Source organism: Cyprinodon tularosa, unplaced genomic scaffold (genome assembly GCF_016077235.1).
Source record: "Cyprinodon tularosa strain WSP-4 unplaced genomic scaffold, ASM1607723v1 ctg31, whole genome shotgun sequence".
Taxonomy (NCBI): Eukaryota; Metazoa; Chordata; class Actinopteri; order Cyprinodontiformes; family Cyprinodontidae; genus Cyprinodon; species Cyprinodon tularosa.
This window is the reverse complement of record NW_024039019.1, coordinates 1,613,619-1,634,262: the sequence shown is the minus strand read 5'-3', so window position 1 is coordinate 1,634,262 and position 20,644 is coordinate 1,613,619. Positions and strand designations below refer to the sequence as shown.

General features: G+C 40.2%; 1 protein-coding gene across 1 annotated transcript in view; it reads right to left on the bottom strand.

Annotated features, from left to right (window-relative positions):
* LOC119788118 (transmembrane protein 211) overlaps window positions 1-19,719 on the bottom strand; it is a 196,654-nt gene extending 176,935 nt beyond the window's left edge. Inside the window, exon 1 of the mRNA XM_038292275.1 lies at window positions 18,978-19,719. Coding sequence (XP_038148203.1) covers window positions 18,978-19,316 — 339 coding nt within the window. The 5' untranslated portion in view covers window positions 19,317-19,719. The remainder of the gene's footprint in view (window positions 1-18,977) is intronic.
* Between the last annotated feature and the right edge of the window lie 925 nt (window positions 19,720-20,644).

Below are 20,644 nucleotides of genomic sequence, written 5' to 3'. Positions count from 1 at the left end.
TGAGGTACTCACCAAGCCATTTGTCTTTGGGGGCCATCTTTCTGATGTACTCCTGGATCTTAGTTGTTTCATCCTGGACAGTGGTCTTGACACTCACTAGCCCTCGGCCTCCCTCGCTACGCTTGGTGTACAGTCTCAGAGTGCTGGATTTGGGGTGGAACCCTCCATGCATTGTGAGGAGCTTTCTCGTCTTGATGTCAGTAGCCTCTATCTCCTCCTTTGGCCAGATTATTATACCAGCGGGGTATCTGATGACTGGTAGGGCATATGTGTTGATGGCTTGGATCTTGTTTTTCCCATTCAGCTGACTTTTCAGGACCTGCCTTACTCTTTGTAGGTATTTAGCTGTGGCAGTCTTTCTTGCCATCTCCTCGTGGTTTCCGTTAGCCTGTGGCACCCCAAGGTATTTGTAGCTGTCCTGAACATCTGTTATGTGGCCTTCTGGTAGTTCAACCAGAAGGCCACATAACATAACCGCTGGAGAGTTTAGGTGAGTAGATTCTGCTATTAGGTCTGTTCTAGAAGATATCGTAAGCAAATTAATTTTAAAAGAGGAATAGAGAAACGCGATCAAGTCTCATATTCTTATTCTAGGCGTGCAACTGCACGCTTTGATTTTTGTGGACAACAACTATGCCTCGCTTAACATACGTCACGCACTCCGTTGCTCTTATTGGTTGTAGATCTATCCAATTGAGTGCAGAGGCATTTTTTTTCCTGGTTCGTTCGAAACACACCCCATAATCACAGCTCTATGGAGCAGTATCAGACTCATATTCTGCCTAGAATTGAGTCGGACTACGTCAGGCTAGGTCCCTCAGTTTGTGTTAGTAAAATCTTCTTGAGCGGTCTTCAACGGGGGATCCGCGACCCCTAGGGGGTCTACGGAGGTACTGCATGAGGGTCTGCATGGTTAGTTGATATTTTTATATTCCCCCCCTGCATTTTTTTTCCCCACTAATTGAAATGTCTTTAAATACTCATTAACATGAAATCAACACACTGTAGTAAACAGATAAATGGAGGCAGAAGATGTCTTTCAGTCATCAATGCTCACATTCAGCGACACACAGGAGCTCTTTCAAGCTGGGCAGCCATTATTGTTGTCACCCAAGCGTGCATTGGTCACGTGGTTGATTACGTTACTGTTTGTCATCTGTCCATCATCGTATAAAGCCCGCCCTGACAATTTGATTGGATCGCCTGACAGTGGGCTTTAATACTCGCGCTACTATGGAGCAGAGCCAGACCGAACTTCCCCGACCTCAAACTTTGTGGGCGGGACTAAGTTCTGACTGGCACCCAGGCTATGAGGGACCAGGCTGAGGTAGGAATTTAAGGTTACTGAAGTGCGGATTTTTTTACTGAAAGCCGGCGGGCAAACTTGTTGCCATCATCCTCACCGACCACCTGGTCATAAACCTGTTTTAAGTCGTCTCCTTGCTGCTGTGGCTTCCACGCTGCATTTTGTTTTGATGACGCACGCGGCTGTAGGCTACGACGCTGGTAGCTGGTGTTGCCAGATTGGGTGTTTTTCCCGCTACATATTAAGGCCTGTTTACGGTGTGATTTAGCCGGGGTTTCGCCTGGAGGGCTTTATAGAAATCTAGCAACCTATTGAACGGAGTTGAACTGAGAGAGCGTGCCGTTCACAGACGCCAGAATGAACGAGTTCACAATAACGTTCACCAGGCAATAATGCAGTACGTTCAGTTCACGTTCGCCCAAAATATGAACGAGTTCATGAACTTTCGTTCAATGAACGCGTTCAGGCACAACACTGTATATATATATATATATATATATACCAAAACTCGTGGGGTGGTATGTGTCATCCTCAAGTTCGGGTCCTCTACCAGAGGCCTGGGAGTTGTATATATATATATATATATATATATATATATATATATATATATATATATATATATATATATATATATATATACATATATATATATACACAAATATGATCCAAGCTTTTTTACTATAACACAAGCAAATTAAAACTGGATTCAAAGCATGAACCTTATCAGCGGCTGAAAACAATGCCTGCTCTCTTTGATGGAAAAGATAAATAACAGCCTGATGTATCAACACATCATTATGCCCCCTACCTCTTAGCCATTATCCTTTCTAAATCGTATCTCTCTCCGTTTGCATTCTATAACCATAAACATAGCTGGAGTTTAGAACGAATCTTAGTTCAAAGCTCAGAGGGACCGCCTTATGAGGGTATAAAAATGACAGCCGCAGGCCAATATGAACGCTCCATTCATACGCGCTTTCCACACACAACACCTACCATTAGTTTGTCACACAAAGCGGCGGTCTGGGAATAAACATGCTCTGTATGATAATAAGTTAGCAGCGCGTTACGCTGACTTACTGTCAGCGGACCCAACATCCATCTCTCTGATTTCGCGATATCAGTTTGTTCTGTTGTATTTATGTTTCGGGTGTAAATGAAGGTGAAAGAATGACCAAAAACACAACACTGATCATTTATACTGTATTATTTATAACGCTTCGGGTGGCTTCGCATCATAAAGCAGCAGCCTGATGCCATCTCAGGCAGCGTACCGCCACGGGGACAAGGATGACATCCTGACGTTCTCTGAACTAGTCACTGAAAAAACAGGAAGCTTGCGAAATATGACCTTTGACCTCTTGTGGCTTCATTTTTTTTTTTTTTTTTTTACTTTTTTTTTTTTTTTTTTACTTTTTAAAGCTTTCTGGTAATAAATGAAGCTGCAGAGGAGGATAACAGAACATAACAGGTGGAGATAGATGAAAGGACCAGGAGCTTATTTATGGAATATGAGAATAAACTGATGATAGCTTCTTTGTGTGCTGGTTTTAAGTGGATACTGAGCAGCTTTGGGATCAGCAGTTTTGTTTGCAGGGTGAACACTGAATGAATGTCTGGTATCTCTCTCTGCTCCTGAACGCCTCTCAGCCACCTCTCCCTGAACCCTTAATTATAGAGCCAAAGCTGACTACAGACAGCCGCTGTTCATCACATCATTATCTAGTTTGATCATCCTTTCATCATCCCATCCAGTAAAAGCAGCACACATGCAGCACTTCACTTTTAGCAACCTTTGAGACTGCATCCCTTAAACCGCACCCTTCTTTTTCACTTTACGGCCTCGAGTTTCAATGTTTCATGGTGATTTCATTAGAAACACCCACATAAACTAGCGTGTGGTTCTGAATATTGCAGCTCTGACTTTGGGTTTATATTTTTAGGAGCTTCTAAAAGGTTTTTATCCTGGAATTTAAATAGTCTATTCATCTTAATCCATCATCCCTTCAACAAATTCAGGAGACTTTGTGTTTATCGTAAAGTAACCACTTTAAAAAAAAATGATATCCAACAGTTTGTCACAACATTTTAAAACAAAATAATTTCTGAAACCTGTAACACTTCAAACTCTAGAAGGAGGGCCTTGTGTTTGTTGGCAATAATTATTTCCCACAAAATGTATATTAATTAAATTAATGTTGTTTATTGTCCAAAATGTATACAATTTTGCACTGTACAATGTATTATAAATTAAGTATACAAAAATAGTATACAATTATACAAAACAAGTACTCAAAGTGCTCCTTGGACTAATAAAATCCAGTAGTAAACAAAAACGTTTTGAAAATTTGGAGGTGTCAAAACAAGGCGGGACAAGCAGCGGTGCACATTTACCACAAGAATAATAATAATAGAACAACAAAACACAAAAAACCTACAGCCCTTTAGAACGCACTATATCTGACCACTGCCCAGTGATATGAAAACACCAAGTTCACAAAAAACAATCAGAACAGCAAAATTCTGTGGTTGCGGTGAGTTTCCCAAAAGAAAACTAAAAACAATCCACTGGACTTTTTTTTCCAAGTTTGATGACGTTTTGTTTCCATCCAGGAAGCTTTTTCAATTCAAAATGTCAGGATTAGCGTTGCGTTCGAGGTTTTATACAGTAGCCCAACAAAGCATTGTTTTTGTTTTGACTCGTCTATGACCTGGATGACTGAGAATCTTCACCAGCGCTCTGGTGAGATGAAGCAAAATGTTTTTGTGGTGATTCTGCAACAATTTCTTCCCCACTGCCATCGGACTACTGAACTGTTGGAAAAACCTCTAAATCTTGTCACACTGATAACACCAAACTAAAAATACTGCATATTTGCACCATATATATTAATGCTCTGAACTTCCATATCAATGCTTTTTTTGAATCATGTTTTTTTTCTCCCAAACTGTTTATACTGAATCACTGCTGCACTTTATAGAATGAAAATGTTCATTTACCGCCTGAGAGCTGTACTAAATGAAATTTTGTTTTGTATAAACTCTGTATATACAAATTGAATGACAATAAAAGTTGTCTAAGTCTCCTTAACTCAACACTGAGTATTCCCATAATCTATCATCGGCCATTGTTGTAAGGTGGGTTTCTATTAATTTAAGGGCAGAGAAACTTCTTTTCGCAGGATGCAGCTGGAATCAGAAGCCAAATTTTACTAAGCCTAAAAAGTTAAAGGAAAACCTCTTTGAAAGGTTCCAAAAACGCAACAAACTCAAGTAGAGAAGCGGATCTCTCTCCACTTTTCTCCCTTCTTAAAAGAAGCTGTCTCATTTGATGAAGCTCACGCTTCAGGTACTCCAAGTCTGACTCGAATGTTTTCCCTAAAACATGCAGAGGCGCCTTTTTAGGAATGATTCACACACAAGGCTCTCAATGCACTAATATGCTGCATTACACATAGCAATATTAATAATTCTACCTGATTTCTGTGAAAGTTACTGAAAATTTTGCAAACATGTTCTTTTAGCGTCTTCATGCCAGTGTGACTCTATTTCTCCATTTAATGAGACCAGCAGTTGAAGGAGTATTACTCATAGGTAATACTAAGCACAGGCGCCGTCTTGCAACATCTTCTTTACTTCCCGTTAAAACGGCACTTTGTATAATTTAATACCAATAAACGTAAATACCAGCAAAGGAAATACTTTTCATTGATCCTGTGTGCCGCCGCGTTCCGTTTTGGAGCTTTCTGGAGCACGAAGGAACTGCATGTCAGCTTAACCAAATAGAAGTATAGCAGAATTGTGCTGCGTGAGGATGCATTCAAGTCAACCTGGGAAATTTGGCTGTTTTCTTCAAAAATATGCGTAAAATTCAATGTTAATGTTTTCAGCGGGGTGGCAACAGGGGTGGCAAGGATTTCTTCTGGGGTGGCCAGCCCAGCTATCCTTCTGGCTCCGCCACTGGCTTAAGCAGAATCTCAAAATACTAAGAGTTTTGCTTGAAGCGGTGAACGGAAATAGAACTTCCTGAAAACCTTCACAATAACAGGCAAGTGTTCCTAGCCTGATAAACCAGAATAAATGGGAGATGAAAGGTGTAATTTAGTCTTGCCACGATGAATGAGACGTCGGAAGATTGTTGATGAGAACGACCTGTTGTCTGTGCCTATTGGCCAACGCTCTGACCAATGTGCGCAACTGACATGGTAAGGGCGACAGAAAGCTGGTGGGGGAGTGTAAACAAACACCTTGTCGGTAAAATGCCAAATACATCCTTCTTAAAAATGAATGAGCGTAAAGTCTCTTCCTGCTAACATTTCAAGAAAACCCAAAGTCTAATCCTTCCAAAACTGATTCCAAAGCTGAGTTGAAAATCGCCATCATAGCCAGCGGTCCTTCACACCAGACTATGCCGAGAGAAGGCCGCTGCAGACAGGCTGTGGTTAGCCCTGGCTGCCGTTAGCCTCGGAGGTCCGCTAGTTGCCGCGGTCCTCTCAACTTGGGAAATATTTTTTTTTAATTACGCATTAAATCTGTAAATTAACCATATAGGGACGCTTTAAAGTTTTATATTCTTGCCTCACATTATCTTAAAACATATTTTTATTGAACAGCAGCAAAAGAAAAGAGAGCTTTTAACTTTCAGTCCATTAAAAGCTGCTGCTGCCGCAGTGCTTGTTACTGTTCAATAGTTGTTGCCATCTTCCTTGTTGTGCTTTTCTCCAGCGTCGTGCAGCTTTGTCGTCACGCCTTCAAAACCCCGCCAACTTTGCATCCAAAAATTCAAAACACATCTCTGCATTGTGATTGGCCTGCCAGTTTTAGGGCCTGGAGCATTGATTGAGGCTAAACCACTCGGAGGCAAAAATGATTTTGGCCGCTGGCGGGTGGGGCTAGTTTACTAGACTACTGTTTTCCAACTTGGAAATTAAAACACTTCAAATGCCACTTTAAATGCTTACAGTCTCTTCTGTCTTTTTTTCTCTTACAAAAAGATAAAAGTCTGGATGCTAGGATCATTTTAAGCTCATCCTAGAAACTGTAGGGTCAGTTATCATATCTGATTAAGTTTTGATTATTACAGCCATACTGTCAGTTTTACTATAAGTGCATTAACCTACACCTTTGACAAGTTTATCTTAATTTTAATTTATGTATTGTTTGTTTCATTGCTAAGTCTGACTGATATTATATCCTTAAATATTTTCTTCATGCAGCGTTTCCCTAAAAGCAAGCTGGGTTAAAGCGCACAATAACCAATCAGCAGATTCTCCCACCTGAGTAATCGCTCTCTGCTGCTCCTCCAGAGTTACTATTCAAAATTCTGGGCTGTTTTTTACCATTTAGGGTCTCAGGTGCGCAAATATGTTTTTGTAGCTTTACAGCTGTGCCAAGCTACTTCCATTTAATGGATTTAAGAGTGATCTATGAGATTTCCATCTCCACAACTTTCTCCCTGACCTCTCGCTCCCTGGTCTTCATGATGCCGTTTGCTCATTGATGCTCTATTAGTCCTTCATAGAACACTTTTAAAAGGCTTAGTCACAATTACACTCAACCTCTGTCGGTCTATCAAATAAATAACTCAAGGTTTATGGTTGTAACGTTAAAAAGAAACATGGGTACGAATATGCATACATGTAAAATAACACTTTAGTAGAAAGCTTCGCTCATGAAGCTCCAAACAGAATGAGGTCGTTGTGAGATGAAGCAGCCAGACGGGTCAGCTTTTTGTCTGTCATGCAAAGCGAGGAGCAGTGCAACACCCCTATGGGGGCGGTGGGGAACATTAGACTCCATAACATCATTCATAACAGGCAGACACACTTCCACACAAATGGGTTTCACCTCAGAGGATTCCCATTAGCTTTAAAGCAGAGGAGCTACATGAGGTAAAGAAAGCAGGGAGACGCTCCTCTGCAGCAAACGTGAGACGCAAACCAGAGTCCACGGAGATTTCAAAGCTTTCTGCTTGTTCACATGCTTGTCTGAAAGCATCCCAGGTTACCCCCCGTCCCTGTGGTGGGCCTGAGTGTGTGACACGTAGCCCCATCCCCCTCCAACACAGAGAATGGACCCTTCATTTTTTATTTCATGTTGCTGATTGAGATCAAGGCCAGACTGTCCATCATTCTGTTATTAGGCAGCAAACGAGGTGGAGAGTCCCTCTCTGAACCTGCAGCCTGTGAAGAGATGCCTCCACTCAAACAAAACACCAAATGACTAAAGATCCAATTAGAATCTGATTAGACTGATATAATCCTGGTAACAAATGATGCTGCAGTGGGGGAAAAAAGCACAAATATCCACTAATTTGCAAATGTTTCGCTTTTTTTCTACAGTGTGTTTAGAGGGACCACGCTTTAGTTGATCTGATCGTTGTAGAGATGATTAGGATCTTTCAAATTTAGAGCTTTATTATACTGGAAAACAAAAAAACAGCAAATCTTTTGTACATTTTATTTACTCCACCTGTTTAAAATCCGATGGATTCAATATAATTTGTAAATATACTAAAAAGCTACTTAATTAAAATAAAAAAACAGCATTTTTCTTAGAAGCCCTGCTGTAGAGGCTAAATATAATACTAATTTATGAGCTCTAAGCACAGATACACTTTAACTCTCACCTTTTTTGGATCCGATCTCAATTATAGGACAAACTACTGAGTTAGTTTATGAATATATACTGCTTTTGCTCATGTTAGAGTCATAATGCAAAAATAGTAAAGAAACAATGAGATTGGTGGAAAAGTAGCATTGCAGAAAACACTGCTGGCTAAATGATGACCAGACCAGTTCAGGGATGAATATTCTGAAGAGTGATGAGATTCTTTTTAGATTCGCATCCTGTTACATCGAGCGTAAAACTAACACGGCTTTTTAGAAAAACAACATCATAGATTATTGTCAAGCACAGTAGTGGTAGAGTGATGATCTGTTTATGTTAGAAGAGCGACTAATGGCACTGATATAAAACTATTCTGCAAATAAGATTTAAAAAATTAGAATCTGTACTTTTGTAGAGGGTTTTTTCAATCAAGAGTTTTCTTTCCCTTTATTAAAAACTGCAAAATAAAACATCCATTTCTTTCATTTAGAATGTAAGGTCTTGTCATTGTCTACAAATTAAAAGATGGATGGAATTCTTCCTGAACGGATTTGCTTATGAGAAACCAGTGGGTTGGTTGATTAAATTGATTTTAGCAATTATTCTAATTTTTTGTTTATAAAGATTTTAATTTTTTTTATTTTTTTCACCAATCCACTCATCAGGCTTTCATAGCTTATAGCATAGCTTACAACAGTCCATAACTTTTTATTTTCAAATGGCTACTCATACGCTGATAAAGTAGCTCAGTGTTTAATACCACTAGCTGCAAACATTTAGTGTGATATTTTTTTTTTTGTGTGAAACATGGTTTACAAGAATGCCAAAAAAAAGTCAAACAACAATCCGATGGACTTTGTTACCAAGTTTAAGACGCTTTGCTTCCCTCCAGAAGGGTTTTCAATTAAAAATGTCAGAAATAGCATTGAGTTCAAGGCTTTATAGAGTGGTCTAAAACAAAGCCTTGTTTTTGCTTAGAAACCTCATGAGCGGGTCCACCCCTTTGGAATCAGAGTCTTTTTGTTTCTTTGTTAGCCTGTAATACCCCATACTTGTCTATTTATCTGAAAGGGGGGGTCGTTACAGGGAATTGTTGGCCTGGCTGAAGAGGAGAGGGGCTCTATTACCCTGTAATGGGTGGGGGTTGCAACGATAGCAGAAAGGAATCAACTATCGCTGAATTGTATGTTTTTGAAAGCTGAAGTCTGAGTCCACCACCTCTGTTTAAGGTCTGTTTTTCTTCCTTAACATAAATGGCTTCCTTCACATCCCTCTAAAACCACCTATTTTCTTTATCCAAAATGAGGAACATTCTGACCCTCAAAAGAATGTCCTCTGTCCTTAAGGTGCAGATGGGGAGCAGAGTCTTGTCCAGAGGATGTCGCTCTTCTGTGTTGGGCCATGCATCTATGGAGAGGTTGTTTGATTTTTCCAATATAAAGATCAGAGCATTCCTCGCTGCATTGAACTGCATAAACCACTCCACTCATCTTAGGTCAGGGGGTTTTGTCTTTAGGATGCACTAGTTTCTGTTTATGGGTCTTGTTTGGTTTGAAATGTACTGGGATTTTGTGTTTGGAAAAATCCTCGAGTTTTTCAAAGACTCCAGCAAAATATGGGATGGCGATGTTTTTGTGTTTAATCTTCTCACCACTATCTTCTACTGCGTGTCATTTGGATTTCCTTGCTGATTTGATAAACACCCAGTTTGGGTATCCGCTGGTCTGAAGAGCATCTTTGATGTGTTTCTGTGCATTGTGTTTCCCTTCTGTTTCATTAGGGACATGTTTAGCCCGGTGTTGTAAGGTTCTGCTGACTGAAAGTTTGTGTTCCAGTGGGTGGTGTGAGTCAAAAGAAGATATTGGTCTGTGGGAGTGGGTTTCCTATACACTTCAATATGAGGTTTCCATCTCCTTCCATGCTCACCAAACAGTCCAGATAAGGTAGCTTGTTGTTGTTGGCATCCTCTCTGGTGAATTTGATGCAGTGGTCAACTGAGTTCATGTGTCTTGTTAAAGCTTCTGCTTCTTTTATCTGGATTTTTACGAATGTGTCATCCACATCTCTAAACCAGTGGCTGTGGTGTTCCTCTGAAAGTGTCCAAAGCTCTCTTTTCATTTCTTCCATTTAAAGAGTGGCTACAATTGGTGACACTAGAGAGATCCCATGGCACAACCATGCTTCTGTCTGAGGAAATTATCAATTCAATTTGCATGTTTTCTAAGCCAAAACAAGGTCCACTCAACACTATTTATGACATTTTGAATTGAACCATCTTGCTGGATGGGAAGCGAAATGTCTTCAAACTTGTCCAGTGTTTTTTTTTTTTTGAATGACTACGACCTGGATGACTGAGAATTTTCATCAGCATTTTACAAGCATGGTTCACTGCTTGAGTTTTGTTGCCCATTAAACTAAGGTCACCTCACCGAGGAGATAATTGAAATCAAAGTCAATCAATGTCATTTTTATAAGAAACCTAAGTGAGGAAAGAAAATGATTTTGTCATGATCTGGTCTGTTTTCTCTGTCTTAATTAGTCATTCCTCTCACCTGTCGTTTTCCCTCCCTGCCTCAATTATAATTTATTCCCCTCACCTGTTTCCTTTGGTTTATATTCAGTTCAGCCTGAGCATTTAGTGCCAGATCATTACTTGTCTTTCTGTTAGTCTGTCTGTTCAGTTTTAGTTCATGGTTAATGTCCTGGATCCTAGCTGCCAGTGAAAAGAGGGTTTTTGTGTTTGTCTCATCTCCTGATCGTCCACTGTTCTTCCCCTGCTGAGTCATCTGGGTTTTTGGCTCTATATGTGGGGAGGTTCAGTTTTTATCTCAGTAAGCCTGGCTCCAGGGAGGAGACCAGTTTAAAGTCCTGCATCAAGTTCCGGTTCCTACGTCCTGTCTCGGCTACCCTCTTCCACTCAGTCTGCCTGTCTGCACCTGATCCTGTCTGCTCCTGTGCGTGACCACCTGGTCATGCTTCTGGTCCCAGTCAGACTCTGAACCCTCCTGGGAGCCTGTGGATGTCTGGAAGTCTGGATCCTGCCACCTGTTTCTGTTCCTGCCTGATCTGGATCCTGCCTGTTCTGTCTGTTCCTGATCCCTGACCAGGATCGGCTTCCAGCATCACCTCTGGGACTGCAGCACTTGGGACATTCCTTAAAACCAGAGTGTCTGAGATTGGACCGCCCCCTGCCTGCAGTGTCCGCGAGCCACAGCCCCGCTTTTGTTTTGTTTTATTCAATAAACGTTTGAACTTTCCTACTGACTGTCTCTCCTTGAATACTGGGTCAATCTGTCCGCGTTTCCTGACAGATTAGATTTTTAAGCCAAATCAATTAGCATTAATTAAACTGTTAAAAAATTTTTTCCAAATAGGCTCCCGACCTAAAACATGGTGAACCCAGATTACTGTGCTCACATTGTGCAGTTTACTTGTGTTTACATTTCCTTCTTTGAGACAGATTAGACATTAGTATGGAGGATTCACTGAAATTATAAATTGAGCAGGTAAAGCTAAAATAAAATGTATTTGCAAAAAGGATTTGACAATGTATGATAAAAAGGAAAAGAGAAACAAAAAACGATCTGCATTTAAAACGTGTGTTAATGTATTTATAATCAAATAATGAATTATTTTTTAAATCTCTATTTAGGAATAGGATTTAAAATTAATTTTAAAATTGTATTATTTTAAATTCAACACTAATTTGAAGATGAAATTTACAATTCCTTTTGATAAGGCCTGGGCAAAAAAAAAAAATCAATTAAATGCATTACTAAAATGTTTTGCTGCGGATGATTTAAAAAAAAAAAAAAAGTTTTTTTGCCACAGTTTTGGCTCTCCGGAGCTCCCACAGTTGTAGTATTACTCCCATGGTTGTACTTCCAGTTGCGTGGATTTTAATAGGTAGGGGGAAAATTTGAATTGCACTGATTTACTTTTTAGGCCATATCATCCAACCCTACTTTTAATAAATAGCAAGTAGAAATCGCTTTTTTGTGTAATTTGAAATGGTTGTTTTTTTTCTTTGTGAGTGACTGTCCTGGTCCTCCATATATTTGATTAAGTTCCTGTAGCATGCACTTTATTATTATTTTTTATTAGGGATGCACGATATAATCGGCCCCCTATCGGTATGGGCCTGTATCGGCCTTAAAACTGAATATCGGACATCGGCCACCCCACCGATATTTAACCCAATATTTGATCAGCTTCTGAGTTTCTAAAGTCTAACAAAAAAAAATAAAAAAATACTACTATTTCTTCTTCCTCAAAAAATTATTTTTTACAGACTTAAAAACTTCTAAAAACGAGGGAAAAAATATTGATACATTAAAATATCACAATATCTTCATATGCTGATATATTGTCATTTAAAAACACCATATCAATCTCTTTTACTAATGAAATATTGCTATTTGTCATCGTTATGCTACGAAATCCCCCGAAAATTCACGAAATTTTGCCATATTTTTATATGTTGATATATTGACGCGGTATCGATCTATTTTATTAACAAAATCTCACAAGAATTTGCAAAATATCACGAGAGTTTGTAACAGAACGATGAAATTTCACGAGAAAGTGTCAGAAATGGATAACAAAACTGCTATTTTCAATGACTACTTATTTTTGTCCAGCTTTAACATCGGTATCGATATCGGTTATCGGCTACATGAGTTTTAAAATATGGGCATATCTGTTATCAGCCAAAATCCCAATATCGTGCATCCCTATTTTTTATGTCTGTCATGGATGCATTCTGTTGAATGCAACTTTGGGTTTTTCTGAGTTCCTATAAGAATGCCATTTATGGGGGGCTAAATCTTTATTTTTTTTCCACAAATTCGTCCTTTTTTGCTCCAAACCCACATGAAGTAAAGTGACCAAACATATTTGTCCATCTTGCTTAATTTAATGTACAAATATAACTATAATATAATGCTTTTTCTTTCCCTATTATTTCTTTCCCTATTATTATGCACATTTTTTTAATTTACTGACGTACTTTGCTTGACTTTCCACAAAGTTATTTTCTGCTTTGATAAAATTACTTTTACTTAGTTTTTCTTTTTGAGCACTTTATAGACTGGTTCCTAGCCATGTTTTATCAGTTAAACCATCGGAGCAGATTCTACCATTAGACCTAAGAAACCTGTCCTTAACTGAGAACAGATTTCAGCACAAATATCGACAAGTATAGTTTAAAAAAACATGTGGAAACTCACTTTGATCTTCATCCAATCATCTGCATGGATGCAGGCAGCAGTACACGCAGTTAGCACATCCCATCAATTCAAAACAGTTACTGAACAAAATGGTAAATAAATGATTGGTAAGAGAACTTAACGATGAAACCCTCCTACAGGGTAATCCTCTACATATTGATTTAATGAATCAGGATCAAAACAATGGCTGTGCTGCTGCCAAACAAAGGATTCAGAATGAATTTCATTAAAAGAGTTATCTACCTACTTAAAAGTAGTTCTGGCCCAATGAGTGATGAAATGAGGGGCTACCACAGTTTATGCACCGGCAAGTGTTCTTCATAGGTAGCCGGCAATTAGGCGCAGCGAAACATCTCCAGTAACGTCTACAATTTATCTTCCTGGCATGCGGGGAAGACACCATAGGCCAATGGTTCTGCCTCATGTGTTAAAGGATTCCAGAGGAAGCAGATAACGTTTTCCTACAGAGCCCCGAATCTCAGCCTTGACAGGCTGCCATTTTCTTCAAGGCCAGACAAAAGGCGGGGTCGGACACAAACACGTCCCAGTCAGTGCTCCTGGAGCCCTTTCAGAAAACCCCTGAACAGGGAGACGCTGCTGCAGAGGCAGCGCATGAGGTGCAGGCCAAGGGCCCACACACACCTACCTGCTTAGACAGACACAGCTACTGACCGGCTCCTGTTGGAGGGGAACTAATCCAGCTTCAGTCTTAGTGCTGTGAAGCAGCTGGAAGCCTGTTAGCTGTAACAGGTTCAGGGGCAAGTATCTGCTGGCAGCTTCACTCCTTTGCAGCACACCTCCTCCAGGGTCACACGTCCGACCTGACAGCTGCTCCTGCAGCAAACCCACCGCCTCAAGATCTGATATAAACAAACTAAATAATGCTCTACAGTATGCTGTGATGGAACACCAAACACCCCTGAGGAAACAGGCAGGAGTCTTTATTTATATTAAAATGGCTTATTTTGTTCAGTTTTTTCAGCTTCAGCCTGCAGGTGCTAACATTAGACCATTTAAAGTGTTAAGCCTCAGATTCTGGTCCTTTGATTTTTTTTAAAAAGTGGCAAAGATGTGAAAGGAGCAGCCATTTTTTTTTTTTTACACCTTACTGACCCTCAAAAAAATAAAATCAAATTAACTGCCACTCTCAGTCACTCATTTACAACTTCCACACCGAAGAGTGATGCTGTCTATGTGATTTGGAAATATTTAGGTGATTTGTTTTTATTTTCAAAATGATTAATTGGAATCTGGAGTTTAAAACTGATCATTTCCAGATTATTTCTTGGATTATCTTTAGGTTAGAAATAAGCTCCACGCTGTTCTACATGTCTTAAAGGAATAGTACACCCAAAACATGATTAGCCTTCATTTTCTACTCACCCCCATGCTGAACAACACTCTGGAGTACTTTTTTGATATCTCAAATGCATCTGGAGATCTGGGAGGCTTCTTGCTGTCTGCTGACATTCAAATAATGGAGGTCTATGGTGACCGAGACAAAAGGTCCATAAAAGTCCACAAAAACGTGTCAATATTCCTCCATACTGCTCGTCCAATGTATTCCAAGTGTCCTGAGTGGGTAGCATCCAGAATTTACTCGAAACTAAGTCATTTAGAATGTTTTTAGAGCATAAACAGTAGTGTATAGGATTTCCTGAAAACGCGCACATGCGCGATCACGACGCTACGGAAGCCGGCAGACCAAACCAATTCAGCTCGGCAAAGAACTCATGCTCTTCCTCAACACTGAAGTCCTCAGACATTTTTCTTTCGTTGTTTCTTTCTTTGCACAGGTAAACAGCACATTTCTTCTTCTACGCTTGCATTATTGGAAGAGCAGACGCTGAATGCGCACTTTCATCTGGTTTGGTCTGCCGGCTTCCGTAGCGTCGTGATCGCGCATGTGCGCGCTTTCAGGAAATCCTATACACTACTGTTTATGCTCTAAAAACATTCTAAATGACTTCGTTTCGAGTAAATTCTGGATGCTACCCACTCAGGACACTTGGAATACATTGGACGAGCAGTATGGAGGAATATTGACACGTTTTTGTGGACTTTTATGGACCTTTCTGCCTCGGGCGCCATAGACCTCCATTATTTGAATGTCAGCAGACAGCAAGAAGCCTCCCAGATCTCCAGATGCATTTGAGATATCAAAAAAGTACTCCAGAGTGTTGTTCAGCATGGGGGTGAGTAGAAAATGAAGGCTAATCATGTTTTGGGTGTACTATTCCTTTAAATTGCAATGTTCAAAATTAGGTAAAATATACACACAGTTAGTTAGTAATCCAACGATTTGAGGTTTGAAATGATAAACAACCATCCAGAAACCACAACGTGAATGTGTCACCTACATGGAGTCGGGGGTCCTGCCAGAAAACAGGTGAACAAGAAGGCCAGCCTCATCAACTGTCTGCCTTCACCAACACTGAGAAGAACCAGTCTGATTTTCTTGCTTTGGACCACAGTTTGTCGACAACATAAAAAAGAACCCCGAGACAAACCCATGAGTGAGGAGTGTGGGAATAAATGGTTCTGATAAAAAATTAATGGCCCCCCCTTCACCCTTATTGATGGCGGTGGAATCGGCATCCTTCGCTGCGCTCGGCTGCTGTAATAACGCCAGTCGCTCTGTGCAGGAAAGCAGCTCCATCAACCTCACGCTCTGAGCAGAAAGAGGCTCATAACAAGGAAAGCACGGATTAACCAACTACACAATCATTAAACCCCCCTTAATCTAAGCCAAACGGCCTCTTAACGTTATATTACACTGAACTGAAAGCATGAAACATCAACAATTAGCCAGAACATACAAAAACCACTGAGATGCAGAGAAAATTAAAGGAAGTCTGTGTTCATCATTTAATACTCTTCAGTTAAGGTATCTTTCCTCAAGGTTATCACACATAAACTCATACAGCTCCTTGCATAGTTACTAACCAAGTTCAAAAAGAAGTGCTGCAGCAGGAGGAGCATGATGTCCAGTGCAGGACCTGACCTCGCTTCTCACACTGATGGCATGCGATCAGACGTCATGGTGCATAATGCAGAACCCTGCAGGTCAGAACCTGCCTGGCCGGCACACAGACAATAAAGCAGGTTTATTGCCAGCTGATCTGATCCTTGTCTTCTCTGCAGACACAACATCTGCTCTTCCCTCTAAGAAGGAACCGAGGAGTTCACCCTCGTCCGCCTCCCTCCCAAGATGTTTGTACTACAACCCCACAAACAGGACTTATTAATAACTCCCTTTCAAATGCTAATTTACCTTCATACATAAATCATCGCTCTAGTGCTGGTGGGTGTTCTGAGAACGGAAGGGGGGGGGGGGATACAAACTGCCTCAAGGAAAAAAGGCATAATCCCAAAACTTGCTTTCAAAATAAAAGCCTGGTTTCTGACTAACGTGTGTTTTTAACATCATTCTCTAACGTAATGCAACCAAAACAGGTCAGATCTGTTTCATCTGTGAGGATTCCAGTTGAGATGTGTACCAGAGACTGCACCTTACCTGCACTACCTCAGCCTGGAACAAACTATTGCTGCTGTTTTTATTGTAATGTTTATATTTCATACTTATATTTATCTTACCACTCTTACCTGTCATGTCCCGCACTTTATGTTAGTTTTTAAATGTCAGTCTTGTATATTTCTTGTATATTTGTATATTGCAGAGAGTAAACGTAATTTCATTTCCCTTGTATGTCTTGTACATATGTAGAAAATGACAATAAAAGCTGACTTGACTTGACTTGATAAATAACTTCACAGCTGTTTACATCTTCACTGTGGTCGTCTAGCGCACGATTAATGTCAGAAGATATGGGAAATTCTTGCTGATGGGGGAGCCAGAAAGCAGAGCAGCCCACCAACCTGTTGCTTCTTGGGGATGCCATGCTGTGTGACGCACCCTCTCCTCTGATGAATGCATTTTTTTTAGACTGAAAGGAAAGATTTCACCTTTGGGTTTTTTTTTGTTTTTTTAAACAAAAGACCTTAAAGGAGAAAAGTTGTTACTGTGGCACATTTGGGTGTTTGCAGGGGTTACTTCACCATCAGTCTATTGACCCGACCATAAGGATGTGAAAGGAGCCAGAAAAAAATGATAATCAATTTAGTCATCTTTTTTACAGCAGCAGAATCACATACGGGAAAATAAATGTAAAATCAAAATATTAGTAGATGGCTAAGTTTTGAAAAAAATCCATGTTAAAAAATAGCATTTAAAGAACCAAATCTCATAATGGAAGAAGGTTGATTTGGTGTCAGGTGAACCAGTTCTGTGTTGGTTCATATGTTTAGTATCATAGTAACATTTTTTGGCAAAGATTGTCAATGTTTATTAAAAATCTCCTGGACCAGTAAAGAGTTCATGATAACAAGCGCTCTAACAGGTTTCCCTCAGCCCACATCACGCCAGATCCTCCACCGTACAATAACAGTAGGCCTGAGCATCGCAGCAGGTCAACAATACCAGTTACCATCCCAGCAAAGAGCAGCAAACTCCATAAGTTTATGTTTGTGATGATAATACAGAAGGTTTTTTTTAAAATAAGTTTGACAGTTGTTTGAATAAGTAGATGGTGATCATGGAGATTTGGCGACCCCCACAAAACACGCTCCTTTGCAATCATTTCCTAACAGAGGGCGTTGAGCACGCTGTCCGTGTATGGCTGTTAAATAAACAGTGATCCTCAGCTAGCCACGGGTTGCTTCAAACTTCTGGATCCTTCCTCACTGTAGCAATGAACAAAGCTGTTAAATTGATGCCTTTGTCTGACTTTTGACTTGTAAACATCTACGTCTTCTAGTCTTTCCCAATATACACAGAGGCTAAGAGAAAATGTTAATAAAAGAATTTAATATAATTTCGCTACATATCATAATCTGATGTTTAGTGCAGAAAAAAAATCTAATTAATGGATCATTGAAATAATCTGCAAATAATTTCTTAATCGTGAATTTCTTAACTTGAGTAAGCGACTAACAGCTGAAAGAGCAATCCACACAAACATGACATTTTAGATACAAGATTAAAAAAAAACTTTTTTATCCATTAATATGCTCTAATATGTACAGAAGAGGATTAGGGCCACTGAAAAAAATGGAAAATTAACTGATTTTTAAATTTTATTTCTGTATAAGAAAAAGTCAGAATGCTAACTTTAATCTCTGACTTTTTTCTCAGAATTCTGAGATTAAAGTCAAAATTTGGAGAAAAAATTCAGAATTCTGAGATTAAAGTCAGACATCTGGAATTAAGGTCAGAATTCTGACTTTAATCTCTGACTTTTTTTTAAATCAGAATTCCGACTCTTTCCCATATTAAACTGAAATAAAATTTTAAAATCAGTTAACTTTTTTTATTTTTTTCAGTGGACCTAATCCTCTTCCCTAAATAAGCAAGTTTAGCTGCACTATTTAAATTCTGCGTAAAAAGACTTTGCCAATTATTACTTAATTAAAAAAAGAGATCAATCCATTAGTAAAAGTAGTCTTTAGTTGCAGCCCTAGTGATTCTATAATGAAATAATGTTTCTAAGGAGTTATGCATCTTTAACAGAAGTCCCACTGCATATGCATGAACTGATTTTATTTTTAAAGCTGTTTTCAGTTATGTTTTTCCGCCACAGGACTTAGTCTCAAATGGTTAAAAATGTTCATCATGAACTTTCTTCTTCATAATTAAGGAGCTGCAGATAAGATTAAATAAATAAACAACCGCTGGCCAGATGTGCATGCATGCATGTGCATCTGGCCAGCAGTTGCGTGCTGCCCTACCCACCTCCCCTCTCCTCTAAGGACTTAGGGTATGCATGGCTTGTTACCTGCCAGGAGCTGGAGGGGATCTCTGCAAACTTGCCCAGCCCACCGAAGGTGTAGCACCGGTACATGTGATCCAGAGACTCGGAGCAGTGCCACAGCAAGCCGAAGCTCACAGAGTCCTGGGAGCTGTGGTGCTGATGCTGCAGCTGGCCGCTCCTCAGCTGCTCCTTAACGATCCAGGCGGGGGAGATGAAGCTGAAGCTGCAGACCGCCACCAGGGCGGAGGACAGGAGCACCCAGAAGCAGCCAACGCAGCTGAACATGGTGGCAGCGGCTGGGGGCGAGGAACCCGAGGACAGACCCAGACCTTCTTTCTTCTCCCGGCCCAGGAGCCAATGCATTTGGAGCTCACCGCCTTCAGGAGCGACACTCTAACTTGTCCTCCTCTCCCTGTCCAGCACTACATGAGCAACAAGCAGGACATCAGTGGACACCAGTGGACATCAGTGGCTGCAGTCCTCCAGGACATCTGCTCTGCCAAGATCCAAGCCGCTGGGAAAAAACAAATCCTAAGACGCAGTAAAGTCAGGTGTTCCGCTCGCCCAGGCTGCCCACAGAGTGGAATGTGACACTCGGGGAGTTTTCACAGTCCACAGCTGGAAGCGCAGCAGAGAAAACACGTGAAGTGGGAGAAGCGCTCCCCACTGTCCACTCCGGGATGCTCCCTCTGCCTCAGGACCCACAGACAGCGCCTTACTTCGCCCCACAGTGCCAACTACGTCAAGTCAGCGCATCTTGAGTTCAACTTCCGCTTTGGACCTTCAAAGTAAAATCCTCATTGATAAACTGGCGGAAGGTCCAGGCTTTTCAGAATTAAAGCTGCAACTCATGGCTTCAATGTATATTTTTAATCAGCTGAAGGTCATCACACCCTTTAATAGTGTTTTCACAAGTTTGTTGTAAATTAAATAAGATAAACTATTTCCTTAACACACACACACATCTTTAGGGCCATCACAAAAGGCAAAAAGCAACAAAGTAGTTTTTTTCTTACTTTTGAAAGACGTTTTGTCCTTCAAACTATTTTATCTGTAAAGTTTTGTCAACACATTTGAATCATATTGAAGAATGAAATTTGAGTAAATGTGTAAATAAAAAAATAAAAAACTTAAAAGTTAATGACTTTACTTGGACTAGAAAGCCAAAATTATCTTCTTCAATACATTCTGTAAGAAATATATTTTTTTTTTAGTCCAGTGACTGCTGCATGGCGATTACTCTTTTACATCTAATGAAAATAATCACCAAATAGAGACTTATGAGCCAACCAGATAGCTCAACCATGGATGCAACAACACGCAAAGGAGAATCCCAAATCTATGGTTGACAACAAGCAAATAGGTATTACAGGGGATACAGGCAGAATAAGCACATTTATATGGAAAATAATCACCAGTTAAAGTTCCGAAGTCAACCATTTTCATAATAATGAAAATAATAATTGAACTTTATTGATCTCACATTGGAGAAATGTACCTCTGCATTTAACCCATCCCCTTGGGGAGCAGTGGGCTGCCATCATGGGGAGCAGTGTGGGGTTAAGGGTCTTTGCTCAGAGGCAGTCTGTGGGAGTTTGGCTCGAACTCAGAACCTCAGAACTCCAAGCTCTATGCCCTGACCACTAGACCACCACATCCCCATTATTGTGCTTCGTCTCACCTTGGCTGTA